This window comes from Sander vitreus, chromosome 14, assembly GCF_031162955.1.
Source record: "Sander vitreus isolate 19-12246 chromosome 14, sanVit1, whole genome shotgun sequence".
Classification (NCBI taxonomy): Eukaryota; Metazoa; Chordata; class Actinopteri; order Perciformes; family Percidae; genus Sander; species Sander vitreus.
Window position 1 is genome coordinate 4,253,042 of NC_135868.1, and position 15,233 is coordinate 4,268,274.

General features: G+C 38.8%; 1 protein-coding gene and 1 gene segment (V, D, J or C); one reads left to right on the plus strand and one right to left on the minus strand.

The window, feature by feature from the left end:
- LOC144529260 (Ig kappa-b4 chain C region-like) overlaps window positions 1–15,233 on the minus strand; it is a 128,202-nt gene that overhangs the window by 10,475 nt on the left and 102,494 nt on the right.
- On the plus strand, window positions 4,214–15,191 carry LOC144528861 (uncharacterized). Its single transcript, XM_078267715.1, has 6 exons — window positions 4,214–4,463; window positions 8,111–8,239; window positions 10,016–10,186; window positions 10,349–10,524; window positions 11,207–11,322; window positions 14,676–15,191. The coding sequence occupies exons 1-6, from the start codon at window positions 4,355–4,357 to the stop codon at window positions 14,854–14,856; spliced, it is 882 nt and encodes a 293-aa protein (XP_078123841.1). The 5' UTR covers window positions 4,214–4,354; the 3' UTR covers window positions 14,857–15,191.

Consider the following 15,233-nt stretch of genomic DNA (forward strand, 5'->3'; position numbering starts at 1 on the left):
CTGACATCAGAAAGAGGCAGTGCTTCTTGTTGCCCTAAGATTGCATCATTTGCGTATGTAATAAAATACCTCTTGGGCTGATAGCTGTAGCTGTTTGGTGTATAATAATAATATCAGAGGGGACAGAACACACCCTTGTGAGAACCAATGCAGCCTTTTGTGAGAAAAGGCAAGACGTGACAAGCCTTATTCACCGGGTGTTGAATGGAGGAAGAGCAACATGGGAACCAACGTCAGAAACTTAAAAGCTTCAGGTTGATTGTGGAGGTATCTCCAAGCAAACAGAAATATGGGGAAGTTGTGATGCAGCAGCCAAGGAAGGTGGAAAGGAGTCCTGTAATCTTTTCCCAGAAGAGAATATCTCACTAGAAATATCAAATAGCCCATCTTATAAATACGGTGGCCGACAGGGGCAAACGCCCTGCAACTTCAGAAAACACACGCAAATAGACAAAACACAAGCAAATTAAGAAAACAACTTCATTAATTTGACAACACATACGCAGCATTCAGCAAACGCACTGCAAATACACACAACACAACCAAATACATAAACGCACTGCAAATATGAAACGATGCTAAAAGAAAAGCACACAAACCCAGAAAACAAATGCAACAAAAAAAACTCAGCATCCAGATTTCACAAGAGGGAGCAGCTAAGTGGAACAGCTTGATATTCGACCATTATTAACCAATATTAAATTCATATTATTGTTATTATTAATAACATAATATATTAATAACATACAGTCTATGCTCCCGTCTCATGCCCTCCCTGCTGGTGCCATCCCCGAGCGTCGGCTTTTCAAAATAAAAGCTTGCGTCTGGTCCGCTATGTGTTTGTACTTTGGTGTGTTGGATGTTTGTGAACTAAACAGTACGGCAATCATGCTAATGAATACAATAACTTTTTCAGCAGATGTCTTACTTACAACACGTTGGAGTTAGCAAAGCAGTTTTGTGTTCATATGTGCGAGCGGGATTTATTCAGATTGATAAATCCCACGGTAAATTGGCTGGTTTACTAAACAGGGAGGGACTAGAAATCCTGTCTGTTTTTTGTATTTCAAGAACGAATTGCTCCACAATATGAATACAGATTGATCACTTATTTTGTTGGTAACCGTTGTTGTATAATCACAATATTATACTTGAGGAGGCCTATATTTCAGTAATTTCGGACCTCGAAATTAAACCCTCTCATGTAATATGGCTTAAACAAACGTCAACGTTAAACGCTGATGCAGTTTTAAATGTTTTATCACCACGAGTTTACAGACGTCTCTGCTGATTGAGTATCACCTGTGACCTGAGAGACACACCCACCAAACGAGAGAAAACATATCTCAAACATAGACTTAATATTTACAGTCTATGCAGTTGCTCTCTCTCTCTCTCTCTTCTGGGTTTGTGTGCTTTTCTTTTTGCATCGTTTCATATTTGCAGCGTGTTTATGTATTTGGTTGTGTTGTGTGTATTTGCAGCGTGTTTATGTATTTGGTTGTGTTGTGTGTATTTGCAGTGCGTTTATGTATTTGGTTGTGTTGTGTGTATTTGCAGTGCGTTTGCTGAATGCTGCGCATGTGTTTTCAAATTAATGAAGTTGTTTTTCTTTTTGCATCGCTTTTTTTTTCAGGGTTTGCGTGCTTTTCTTTTTGCATCATTTTTCATTTGCAGTGCGTTTATGTATTTGGTTGTGTTGTGTGTATTTGCAGCGCGTTTGCTGAATGCTGCACATGTGTTGTCAAACTAATGAAGATGTTTTCTTAATTTGCTTGTGTTTTGTCTATTTGCGTGTGTTTTCTTAAGTTGCAGGTTTTGTCCCTGTCGGCCACCGTAGATAATAACTCAAAAGACTCCCTCTCCATTTGGCCATCACTTTCCAAATTCCTAAAGTCATAGCTCCGTTGGCCCTCTCTGCCTGTGACCCAGTTTTCGCGATTTCACCTACCATTAACCCTATCAAACATGCCTCACCATTGCCCGCCATACACCCTCACCGCTCATGCCACACCAATACATAATAAAGCATTCTAGACAAATCAGTAGGATAGGGATGAGGCCACGGTGGGGGCCGGAGCGGTTGGAGGAAATAACTGGCTCGTTCACCTTGCTCCTCAATTCCTATAGACAAATACCCCTCCTACCAAGCTCCACCCCCACCCCACTCCCTTTTTTCCTCTCCCTTTCTTCTGGTGAGCCTCACCTAATCCAACATACTCAAAACCTCATACCCACTCCCTCTCATATCTATAACACAGTACCACGACTCACAACATTTCATACTATAATCACAGAAACACTCATCATACATACACTTACACACATGGACACGCCTATTTATGCACACACACACACACGCCTCCCCCACCCCCATTGTAAACTGTACCCTGTAGCGTTTAGTGAAATACTGTCTTTATGTTCTTTGTGTTCACAAGCGCTGTTTATGTAATTAGCCTTTGTATACTGTATCAGATACATATCTCTTACACTCATTTGGGTTATGTAAGGTTTGTGGGTTTTGTAATTATTTGTATAACACCTATGGCAAAACTTAATAAAAAATAAACTTAAAAGCTTGTGACACATCTTTACGTGTAGGCTCCAAAAATAGACACTTAAAATAAGTCAAAAGGGCAACATTATACATCATTTTCCAGTGGTAGTGTGGCATAAAATCTGGATAGAATGCCTCTCTCTCTATGTGGCTGTATGAAGGAATATCTTGCATAAACATATGGCCTACTGCATGCTGCATTGTTTTGTCCTAACAGGTGAAACTAAGCAAACAAGAGTCTCATGAAGATGTCATTCAATCACAGTATATACACATCCACACAGTCTGGGGGAAGAGGTCAAATAAGTTTATCATAAATTGATCCATCCAGGAGACACTGTGACTTGTCTGAACTGATTGAGTGTTAAGTGTTACATATGTTCCCATAATTCCTCTAAAAGGTCAGAGACACGCAGAGGTCTGGGTAAATAATGTGGCACAAGAGAGTGACTTCAAGCACACCACAAGTACAGAAAACATACAAGTTTGCCTTCATAATAATTCAAATTGAGTAAGTCAAGTAGAGATTTCCTGTTTCTTGCCATTGGGTAATACTCACTTTGACAATGAATGGTGGGAAATAACATTTTCTTTTATGCTGTTTCATATTTTTAAGTATTTACTTTTAATCAGTGAATACTTGCAGTGTGTTTGTAGGTAAATATAGTTTGTATGTGGATATTTGTATTTGTTATTGGTTTTATAAAATAATAGTGGGGGAACTGTTTATTTTGCCTTGTGGTGCACAGTAACTCATTTCCCCATCAACATCTAAATTGAGAATTTTGTGAAATGCTTTTCAGGGGGGAAAAAACAGTATTTGGCTGTATCCAACAAAATGGAAACAATTCTTTCATGGTATACATTGTTTTTAACAACCTTTTTTTTAACAACGTCTTTCTCCACAGAGCTGTGGAGTAAGGTTTGGCTACACCACTGATGTACTCTGGGATAGGAGAAAAATGCTTTGGGTTGTTTGCATTTCTTAGAACCAATCTCAATTGTCTTGTGCAGCGTACAAAACACCCCGCAAAAGAAAACGCCACATACAATATTAAATGAAGTCTAGTGTTCGCACAATACACGCGTATTATGCGTGAGTTATTTAAATTAGCTGGATACATGGTTAAACATAATTTGCTCTTACCTATATATCGCCATGTGTACTTTGTCCACAGCAAACCCACCGATTGGTCCCAAAACCAGATGATAAATGGCATAAACAGTCTTTGTAAATTTTTACAAAGTACCAAGTAGGCCTGTCTTGTTCCACGATATAAATTTTCTTAAAAATTTGCCATTTTCAGCATATAACTTGCTAGCTAGAAGTTTGTTGTTGCTTAACTGAAGCAAACGAAAAATTAGGCGCATGTCAGGCAATTATCCTGGAAATGTACTTCTACTTCTAGTCCAGTATTTTATCCAATATAAATATATGGACTAATAATATGACACTGATAGGGGCCATGCATTTATATCTGCAAAATGAGTAGCCTACTCTTACTTTTAATATTTGAACATTGCGTTGTTAAACATTTTGAATGTAGGACATTTTTACTTTTACTGTGATTTTACTACTTTTACTGTAGTGAACTAAACTTATTAGGGCTTTTATTTTGAAACATATAACGGAAATGCATTTGACTTGCTCCGTGGTACTTGACTCCAGGGACGATATCAACTGTTTTTACAGAGAGAACTCAGGGCACTGAGTCAGACCTTGACTGGGAGTTTGTTTCTCGATTTCACGCTGCACTGAAACTTTTTAAACATTTATATCTTTCTAACATTGCTGTAATGTCGACAAACGGGAACTCCCGGGCCTGTGAGGGGATGTACTCCAAACTGATAGACGATGAGGGAGCATATGACGACCTGAACCGCAGGCCAGATGTGGAACTCGGTGGTAAGGACTCACTAAACAATACAACTTCAAGTCTTTGATCCAACTGCTGCATTTTCATGGAGGAAGTAAAAGCACTTGCTTTTTACAGTCTCATTGTAAATTAATATTTGAGTTCATGTTCTTTTAGTCTCTTTAAAAAATCAAAAATCAAAACGCAGTGAAATATACAAAATGTATCCATAATGTCAGTCTTTGTATACTGTATGATACATATCTCTTAGACTCATTTGGGTTATGTAAGGTTTGTGGGTTTTGTAATTATTTGTATAACACTTATGGCAAAACTTAAAGGGCTATTTCACCGTTGGAAAGATGAATATATCTTTAAATTGGGTCACTTATGTAGTAGAAATGTGAAATTATTTTAGAAATTGGTGGCTTCTAGGCCGAGAAAAGCCAGAAAATGTGTTTTTGGCTTATGTGGCTGAAAGACACCAAATCCCAGAATGCACTTGCTTCGCTGCTTTAGCGTCTACTCCCAAGCCACACCTACCGTTTACAGACAGACAGACAGTGAGACAGTTAACTCAACTTTAGTGTGTTTTATTGTCGTTTCAACCATATACACGAAACAACGTTGGTTCAATTGGTTACACAATTAAAATATATAAAAACCACATTATATAAAAACGACATTATATAAAAACGACATACGAAACAGGCTACATTTAGTGCACACACATGATATGCTCTGTAAAGTTCAGCTAACACATAGCTACTAGCATTAGCGCTTGGCGTGCTGTATCACCGAGTATAAAAAATTGCGTGGAATGTAGAATGGTCGGCATTTAACAGTCACAAACTCCACCAGCAGTTAGTTGGCTACAAGCACCCCCATTTCTGCATCAGGCAGTCCGTGTTAACACAGCACACCTCCATTAGCTAGTCTTACCCGGCGACAGAGCAGCCGGCCTGGTAGCTAGCTGGATAGTCCAATACAGCAATTGTTTCCACAACAACAAAAACACAGCAGTCTCTGAACTCGCGTTGGGAGTTTCGTTGAAGTTGGATGTAGTCCAATTTGTTGTCTAATGAGTGGACACTTGCAAGCAGGATTGATGGAACAGGTGGCCGGCTAACGTTAGTTTTCCACCCGCAAACTCGTTCAACGTTCCCCGCTGATGATGTCCCTTTATCGGAGGCATCGAGCAACACCGCAGGTCTCCATAGCAGGCGGGCGAAGCTGTGTCGAGTATTCCATCTGTAATAAAGTGTCCTGCATATTCTCCCATCTGTACCAATGGATCCCGGTGGTACACGTGTGCGATAGTGTGAATGCACATAATTGTTGTTCTAAAATTTCCTTCGGGATGAATAAATCTATCTATCTAAAGTTTTGATGCTGAGAAGCCACTAAGCTACGCGAGGATTGAAGATGGCTGACACTCGTTTTGGTTCGTGAAATTTCGGAGAATGCCGACAGTCCAACCCCCTATGGGCGGGTTGGAAATATGCAGAAGTAGGGCTGTAGTCCATAGCATCTGGGCAAAAAATCTTTCGATGATGCAGAAATCGTCGTTTTACGTCATCGGGAGATTTTTTCCAGACCCATAATACAGAGATCTCTCCTCTCAGGTGAACATGAGGGAGGGAAGCACAGTCATTCAAAAATACTACCGGGTTTCTACTGAGACAAAGCTTAATGCTAAATTGGTGAAGTATCCCTTTTTAAAAACTGAAAAGCTTGTGACACATCTTCACGTGTAGGCTCAAACAGACACTTCTTAAAATAAGTCAAAAGGGCAACATTATACATCATTTTCCAGTGGTAGTGTGGCATAAAATCTGGATAGAATGCCTCTCTCTCTATGTGGCTGTATGCAGGAATATCTTGCATACACCTATGGCCTACTGCATGCTGCATTGTGAAAACTAAGCAAACAAGAAGATGTCAATCAATCACAGTATATACACATCCACACAGTCTGGGGGAAGAGGTCAAATAAGTTTATCATAAATTGATCCATCCAGGAGACACTGTGACTTGTCTGAACAAGCCCAGTTTTGCAGACATTTTGTATCCCTGTAATGCTCCTGTTCAACACTGTTTGGATCGTGTAGTAGAATAGAATAAATATTTGTGTTGCAATAAAGAATATTTTTCATGTTTCATTAGGCCACTTGTTTATTACAATAATAAATATTATGGCTGCTAATAATTATAGTTTTGTTATTATCAATTAATCTCAAGATTATTTTCTCTATTTATCAATTAAGTGTTTACTCTATTGAATGTCAGAAAATTAAGTCCTGAAGCCCTTCATGACATCTTAAAACAAATACAAAAAGGTTCTGTTTACTACAAAGAAAAGCAGCAAATCCTCACAATTTAGAAGCTGAACTATGTTTTTTTCACATTTGCTAATTCATTATGAACAGTTTTTTTTTTTATTCTGTTGATGAATTAATCAACTAATTGTTATTATAGAGCACTTTTAAAAGTAAAAGTTGCTTTATAACTTACAGTAAAACCAAAAAAACCATGGTAGTGCAAAATACAGAATGAATCAAGCTTGACAGGCATAAAATATGGTGGTTTAGGCTACAAAATGTCACAGAATCATCACATTCATGGTCCCTCCTGGTCAACACAATCCATCTTTTGCTCTAGCACCACCAATAAGTCCATTTCTTTTACTGTTTCAGTGCAAATGCTAACAAGATGATGCGCTAAACAGAGATGGTAAACATAACACCTCATAATTATCAGTTACCTTGTCTTGAGCATGTTACCATTCTACTGTTAGCATTTGAATTAGTTTAAAATAAGAATCTAACAAAAGAAGAAAATACCATCAAGTAAGGATGTTTATATGGGTGAAAGGTTAAATGGTTCCCCTTTATTTCAGATTAATTGATCAAAGCTGACTATTGGCTTTTGAAAGGAATTCAAACAAAATGTGATGAAATGTAGTGCACTATGATAAACAGGGCTTAGCTGCTGAAGTTATGATGGGGATAGTAGAAAATATCTCCTTAATCGAATGCAGACAAGAACTTCAACTTTAACTTGTTTGCTCCCTGAGGGGAAATTTGTCTTGCTGGTATAGTTTCACGGTTAAGACAGACATCTTTTAATTCTATACAGAAAGCCTCATTTCATTTTAAATTTTGAATAAAGTGTTGAATAGACAATGTACTATTAAGCCAGATTGCTAAGTATTTGTGTTATATAATATGATGTAATATTATATACTTCAGCATAGAGCTGCAGCGAATAGCTGACTAATTGATTAGTCCATCAACAGAAAAATAATCGAAGGCAGACTAAAGATGAGTTAGAGCCTGAGTTAGGGAGGAGTCCAAGGTATATACAATAGACAATGAAGTACTCATTAGGATGTATCTTTATATATATGTTACGTGCATACAATGTAAACAGTAATGGGCTGAGAATAGACCCCTGTGGCATCCCATTAGTGATGGTATGAGGACTGTAACTGTAAAAATCGGTTTGAATTGAGCAACTGTGTTTTGTGTTGTATAAGGGGAAAGAATGTGTTATCTTTTCAAAACTTAGAGTAACATTTACATTTAAATGAATTAATATTGTGTTTTTTTAGCATTAAACATATCAATATGTAGTATCCAAAAAACTTGGTTTGTTATCTTCATCTTAACAACCTTTTCCCCCTTGCCACCTCCAGCTCACCCAGTATCTCCAGTCATGATGATCCCCAGGCCGAGCGGCCCAGGGCCCTACCGCCTTGTCACCTTCTGCCTGGCTACGCTGTGTGCCATCCTGTTGATCTCAATCATAGCTGTCACCGCACACTGTGAGTACAGACACTATCAAACGAGATAGAAGACAAATTCTACATTCATTTGTATGTTAACGTAGTCAGACCACATGTAGCTTGTAAAAATGTGTGTATTGTGTTTGATTTTAAAGCAAATGAGCTGATACTGTGTTTTTCTTTTGAATTCACTAAACATTTGCCCTAAAAGTCATTATTTTTTTAATTAAATGATGTATACATCCTGTATTTTGCTCTATTCTGCTGTTAAATTTCTCCCACATGCAATGTCTACACATTTGTTCAATGTTGATCATCTGGAGGCACCAGCGAATATTATAAAAATTGCTGAATGAACAGTTTTAGGTCAGAAAAAAAGAGGATCCAGTGGTCTAAGCTTTGCAACACTGACATTTCAGGCATGTTTCCCAATAGTATGCCAAATTGTATACATATTTGGTATGTGTGTTTGCGCAGAAGGCTGACAAGCTGCTTTTAATGAGCTCGTTAGCTGAACTTCGTTCTGCCAGCTGAGTCATAAGTTTAGTCATAAGTTTAAAGTGAAGATTTTGAAGTGTTTTTAAATGTGATCATTAGGCTGTAAATGCATAAACACTCTTAGGTTTGAAGATGTGACAAAGAAATAAAATTATACTTTTGTTTATTTAGATAATTATCATGATTTGACAATACATTTCATTATCTAAGAAATGCAATTCTTTTCAGTGAAAAGTGCAATTCATTGCAAAAAAAATTGTGATGATGAACAGTGAGTGCATTATTATAGATACTTTAATTATGGATACTTTAAGAGACTTTTATTCTGTTTGCAGTTTTATTCCATCCTGTCCTGCATGAAAACACATTTAATTTACAAAATTCACCTTGCTTTGATTATTATCCATCATTAATTTTTTTTTCATCTTTCAGGTAGCAAATGTAATAAAGGTGTATGATTAAGTCTGTATAGCCTCATATTTCCACACCTAAAAAGTAGGACTGTGCAATATATATTGATATGATATCAATATTGTGATATGAGACTAGATATCACCTTAGACTTTGGATATCGTAATATCGTGATATGACATAAGTGTTGTCTTTTACTGGTTTTAAAGGCTGCATTACAGTAAAGTGATGTACTTTTCTGAACTTACCAGGCTATTCTAGCTGTTCTATTATTTGCTTTTTCCCGACTTAGACATTATGTCCACATTACCGATGATTATTTATCTAAAATCTAAGTGTGAAGATACTTTGTTAAAGTACCAATTGTCAACCCTAAAATATCGCTGCAATATCAATATTGAGGTATTTGGTCAAGAATATCGTGGAATCTGATTTTCTCCCTATCGCCCAGCCCTACTGAAAAGCATTCAGGAGTACACGCACAAATGCTAAGCATAATAATGTTCTGCTAGAGTAGCATTAGCAGCAGCTAAAAGTATGTATAAAAAAATCTCTACCAGTTTAAATGTACGTTATATCTTGCTGTCAGACAGCCCTTTACAACGAGGAACTGAAGCCGTTGTCTATGAGTTACTGGACTACTACTGGCTCAATTCTTTTCTATTACTTCAGTTGTGTTATTGTGTTACTTTGGTCCAATCCAAACTAACCCTTTAAAACACCAAAGTCACACAAATAACACAAACAAACTAACCAATCGAGACAGTATACATGCTACTCCCGTGTTCTGAGAGGTAAAATGACTGTTTTTGTCTCAAGGTGTTCTTCTTAAATAATTTTTAAGTTGATTATTAAAGTTTACTATATATTTTTATTTAGTGGACCATTGCTTGTTATGTTCCACAGATAAGAACAAAACTCAGAGCGGTGTTGAAGGGACGTCCGAGATACAGCGGCAGGACGTAAACATGTCAGCTCTGACTGCCTCCATCAGCAAACTGCAGCAAGAGAAAAACCAGCTTCAGCAAGAGAAGGACGAGCTGCTGGCCAAACTGGCCACCAAGATGACCACAAAAGGTAAAAGGTCTCCATATTTGTATTTGGGTCTTTTGGTACCATACATGTCAACGTTTAGCCCCTACGGTAGAGCTACTGTTACTGTCTGAGAGTAAAGTGTGATTTTGAGATGTTACTGCTCTGCCTCCCATTTACCCAATCTCTCTTTCTGTGTGCCATCAGCTCCCAATGTGCTCAAACCTATGATGAAGGCCCCTATCCTGTGCCCCGTGGACTGGTATCTCTTCAACAACAGCTGTTACTTCATCTCCAGAACCACAAGAGATTGGCCCGAGAGCCAGTCGTACTGTCAGAGCCAAGGCGCTCACCTGGCCATCATCCACACGGCAGAGGAGCAGGTACAGCTGCCTGGTTGCAACGTGACGATCACAATGCTGCCATTTTGTTGTGTGGAACGCCATTAAGATTTTGTGTCCGTTGGAGTTTACTTTGAGTGAGTCTTCTACAGAACAAAAGTGTTTTATCAGGCAGAGCATCTTCATTTTCTACTGAGCTCAGCAACACCGTTTTTCTTTTGCAACTGTATCAGGGAAGGTTACTTCACTCACTTTATTTACTTATTACCAAACTTAAAAGTTGATTCATTGTGAACAAACACATTTTATTACCTCAAAGAAATGAATCTATTTGTCACTTACAAGATAAACCACAAACGGCATTGGACGTTAACTGTTAAAGGCTGGTGTTATTCTATACATGTCTTACAATCAACAAACCCATGAAAACACAAAAAACAACAATCTGTTCGTACCTCCCTACCCTATCTGTGGCTCTCAGCCGCTTCAGAAATATGTTGTTTAAACCATGTTAACATGTTCGAGCAGAAACCCAAAGTACAAGTATGAACCTGAAAATGAGCATTATATCTGACATTTATTCAAAGGTCAGGTATTGAGCTGTCTCTGTGCTGCATGCACAAAAACCATCAGTGATGGTTATATTTCAACATTTCCTGTGTGTGTGTGTGTGTGTGTGTGCGTGTGTGCGTGTGTGCGTGTGTGCGTGCGTGTGTCCTCTCAGACGTTTCTGTGGGATCTTCTTCCCAGAGGCCACTGGAACGCCTTCTGGTTTGGGATCACTGACGAGCACACAGAGGATAAGTGGAAATGGGTGGATGGCACCCCGCTGGTTGGAGGGTAAGCCCACTTCTTCTTCTGACACTGTCCTCCCCATCTTCTCCGTTTACTCTGATGTTTACTTTTGAAAACTTAGTCAGGCTAGCAGAGTCAGCAGGAGGCTGGTGAGTTGATTTCCCTATCCCGATGAGCAACTCATAGTCATGGGATGTCCTTGGAGATCGTCTTGCTAGCTTGAGCCAGAGAATTTATAATAAGGGAAGAACTTCCACTCTCTGGATACTTCCGGCCAAACTGGTTGCAGTTCCACTCTGGTTCCATATGAGGGCGCTCACAGGCGAGTGCAGAATGACTGGTGGTCTATGGAGCTATAGCCCTCAAAGTCCAGGATATATTTTTTGTCTAGTAATTTTGCATTCAAAGGGGAGGCTAAGGAAATACACACTGCTGGGTGTTAGACTTTTTTTTACTGGACCGCGATCACCCCCAGTGGAACTCTGGTGCAACCAAATTCGGTACAATCGGGCGTAATAGGGAGTGAACAGGCTCTACGTAGATGGGCTCTGCTTGAGCTCATCTTCTCCATCTTTTCCTCTGTGTTTACTTTGATGTTTACACCAGAAAACTTGAGCCAACTGGCTAGCTAGCCCAGGCTAGCAAAGTCAACAGGAGACTGGCAAGTTCCTTTCCCGATCCTGATGACAGACTCATAGCCACATGCCATCACCGCCCAATGCTAACCACATATACAGCAACATAGCACAACTTACATTTGTAAAAAAAAAAAAAAGAATAAAGACAATTTAGCATACATTTTGTGGAGCTGACGGAGGGGTCACTGGAGAGGCGAATGGAGAAACTTTGCGCCTACTAGAATGAAAAATTACTAAAAAAGGTATGCAGATATTCACCTTAACAAGATAAACATAAGGAGGAGACATGAAAACAATACCCATAAGTCAATAAGGGCTGCAAAACGTACATGAATACAATAAACAAAGGTTTCTCATTCATTATTTAATATGAAGAACTTGACCAGATATTAAAAAAGACAAGACAGAAGATGTAATGTAGCCTTGCAAAATATGGAGACTCAGAAAATCTAGTTAAGAGCTTCAATATGATAAACAGTACATTTCTGCAGGTTCACTCCTCTAGCGCCAGACTGTTGGTGACACATACTTGGACAAACACAGATTGACTAACCATTGCGCCTCCGCTGAACGTTGACCTCTCGCATACCTACGGACTTGGCACAGGTTTTGACCTGCAAGCTGCACAGTGACGGTTGTTAGCCAAATAAAAAGTGATGTGGCCACAGGGAAGATGCAGCCAGCAGAGAAAAAAAAGAGGGGGGAAAGAGGGGAAGTAGACGAAGCAAATAAACATTATTAAGCGCAAACTTCAAACCAATACTTCATGTTTCACTGCAGAGTGATCCGTGGGGTGCATACGATTTTCATTTGGAAGGAACCAAAAAAAAGGAAGTGAAGTTCCTGGCCTCCAAAAAAATTAGTATAGTATATGTCAGAAGGTGATCCTTATTTTAAGCCACACTAGTAGCATGGCTCGAGGGATGGCATTGTCAAGGGGCCAGTATACTCTACTACTTTCTGCAAATTTCTTAAACCGACGATCCAACACTCACACCAACTCTACACTGTGATTGTGTAGAGAAAGGAGTTTAAACTTCTCTCTCAGCTCTTTTTTCCAACTATTTCGGTCACTTTTCATGTGAACACCCAAGAGCAACACTATGAATATTTTCCAGGATAAACTGTCTGGAAATGTTCACTGTATCCCTAAATTTAAACCATAGCACATCCTCCCCTCTCTCAATGACTGTCAGCCTGCTTTTCTCTGCTATATTCATTGTAAACTGAATATTTAGGGGTTTTGGACTGTTGGTTGGACAAAGAGCTACTTTACCTGTGGCCACTGGAAAATTGCATATTGAATTTCTACCTATTTTGAGGAGGTTATGTTATGGTTTGTCTGTCTGTCTGTCTGTCAGCAGGATTACGGAATAACTACTTGCCTAATTTTCTTGAAACTTGGTGGAAGGGTGCAGCATGGGCCAAGGAAGAAGCCATTCATTTTCATAGCAAATACACAAATTATTTTTCACTTTCTTTAACATTGCGATATAAGGCCTTGGCGGATGTCTGCGCTCTCCGAGTCCCCTTCTACTTTCCAGTTGTATCAACATGAATTTTAGTAAGTAAGTAAAGTAAGTAAGTAGGCCTACAATTTATTTTTAGAGCGCTTTTCTCAGATACAAATCACAAAATGCTTTGCATAAAACGTACAAGACGATACACATTAAAAAGACAATGCACAACTCAAATTACAAAGTAATACATAAACAATAAAACGCAGGCAGGTCAATCAAAAGTTTGTTGTAGTAACATTAATCTATTGGCCTTATTTAAATTAGGACATATTATTAGGATTATTATTATTTAAATGAACAGTGGAGTATTGTTAAGTACAAAAACAATGATAAGGACAGAGTTCTAGATGTTCCAGACGTGAGAAAACAGCTGGCAGGTTCATATCCGCCTGCTCTGGCTGCATACAGCAGCTCTGAGCAGCGTTATGTAATGGCTGTTAAACTGCTGCAGAGCGCTGTGCTGCAGGTGACCCTAACCTCTGACCTCTGATAAAAAAACAAAAGCATCAGCGCCCTAAGGGACTGTGGAACAATACATCTTGTTTTCCTTTGGCTGGTCTTAATGTTTTGTACTCAGTGTGTTTTTTTTTCTCTCTCCAAAGTTCCTTTTCTACCTTGTGCTCAGCAGATTTTCTAATAATCATCTGATTTCTCTTCCTATTTTTGAAAAGTGACTAACTTTTTGACATTCCTCTTTTGCCCCCTACATTCCTTCCCTTCCTCTTTTCTTGCTGAGATGTTTCCTTTTTTTTTCCTCATGTTGTTCTGGCTCGGCTCTGCTCAGATGATTTCTGGGTGATTTCACATTTATTGTAATAGTTAACCTTTATCCTTGAACCCCTTAACCACTTTTTATGCCATCTGCAACGTTTATGTTTATCTCCAGACTGATTTTCTGCATAATGATCTGATATGAACATTATTTCAGTATTGAAGTACTTTTAGTAGTATATTTTATTGATGACTTTAAAGATATTGTTGACCAAAGTGGTATTTATCTTGCTTTAATAAATAAATGGATAAAATCTTTATTTCGAACCATTTAAAGAAAAAAAATTATGTATAAACGAATCACAAAAAAATGAAAAACAAAATTCCAATAACCCTAGACCCGTTCGAAAAAGGGATTGGAAGAAGCCAATGATTGTCCAGTCTTACCCCCGGTCTTTACCATAGACAAATTCACAATCCAATTACATAAACTAAACTCTGTTTGATTGTTTCTCTCTACTAACTGCAGTTTTTGGGAGGTCGGCGAGCCTAACAACCACATCAACGAGGACTGTGGCTACATTGTGAAAACACATGTACTGGAGCGAGTGGCGATTCGGAGCTGGTACGACGCCCCCTGCACTATGTACTGGCCCTTTATCTGTGAGAAAGAGATGGGCGCTGGCGCCAGCACCGCCATACCACACTGAGACAGCAGTCTGGGTATGAGCCCATTTCATATGTTTACCCTTAGCCCTTGTTTTTGATTCCCCCTTTTTTTTTTACTTGCAACTCGGAACAGGGTTACAACGGGTAGTGGTTGAAATCTTCCCCTATGAAATGCAACAACCCTTCAAGACCCTGATATTTCATCAGCAATGTCACACCAAATCTGCGGACACTGAATTTTCCGCAGAATGTTGCGCAGAATTTTCCGTAGAATTCATTTCTGCAGAATTAATTTCCGCAGAATTAATTTCAGACTGTTAACACATCTCCACCCCAAACAGAAAAACAGTCAGCTAAAGTCCACTGAAAACTGTAATATCAGATTCCGTTTGAGATCATCAGTCAACGCATTGTCTCA

Bases quoted from the DNA above. Each gene is read 5' to 3' on its own strand.
- LOC144528861 (XM_078267715.1), top strand. From the start codon at position 4,355: ATGTCGACAAACGGGAACTCCCGGGCCTGTGAGGGGATGTACTCCAAA. The intron at 8,240-10,015 runs GTGAGTACAGAC...TATGTTCCACAG, and splicing joins CATAGCTGTCACCGCACACT to ATAAGAACAAAACTCAGAGC. The intron at 10,525-11,206 runs GTACAGCTGCCT...GTGTCCTCTCAG, and splicing joins TCCACACGGCAGAGGAGCAG to ACGTTTCTGTGGGATCTTCT.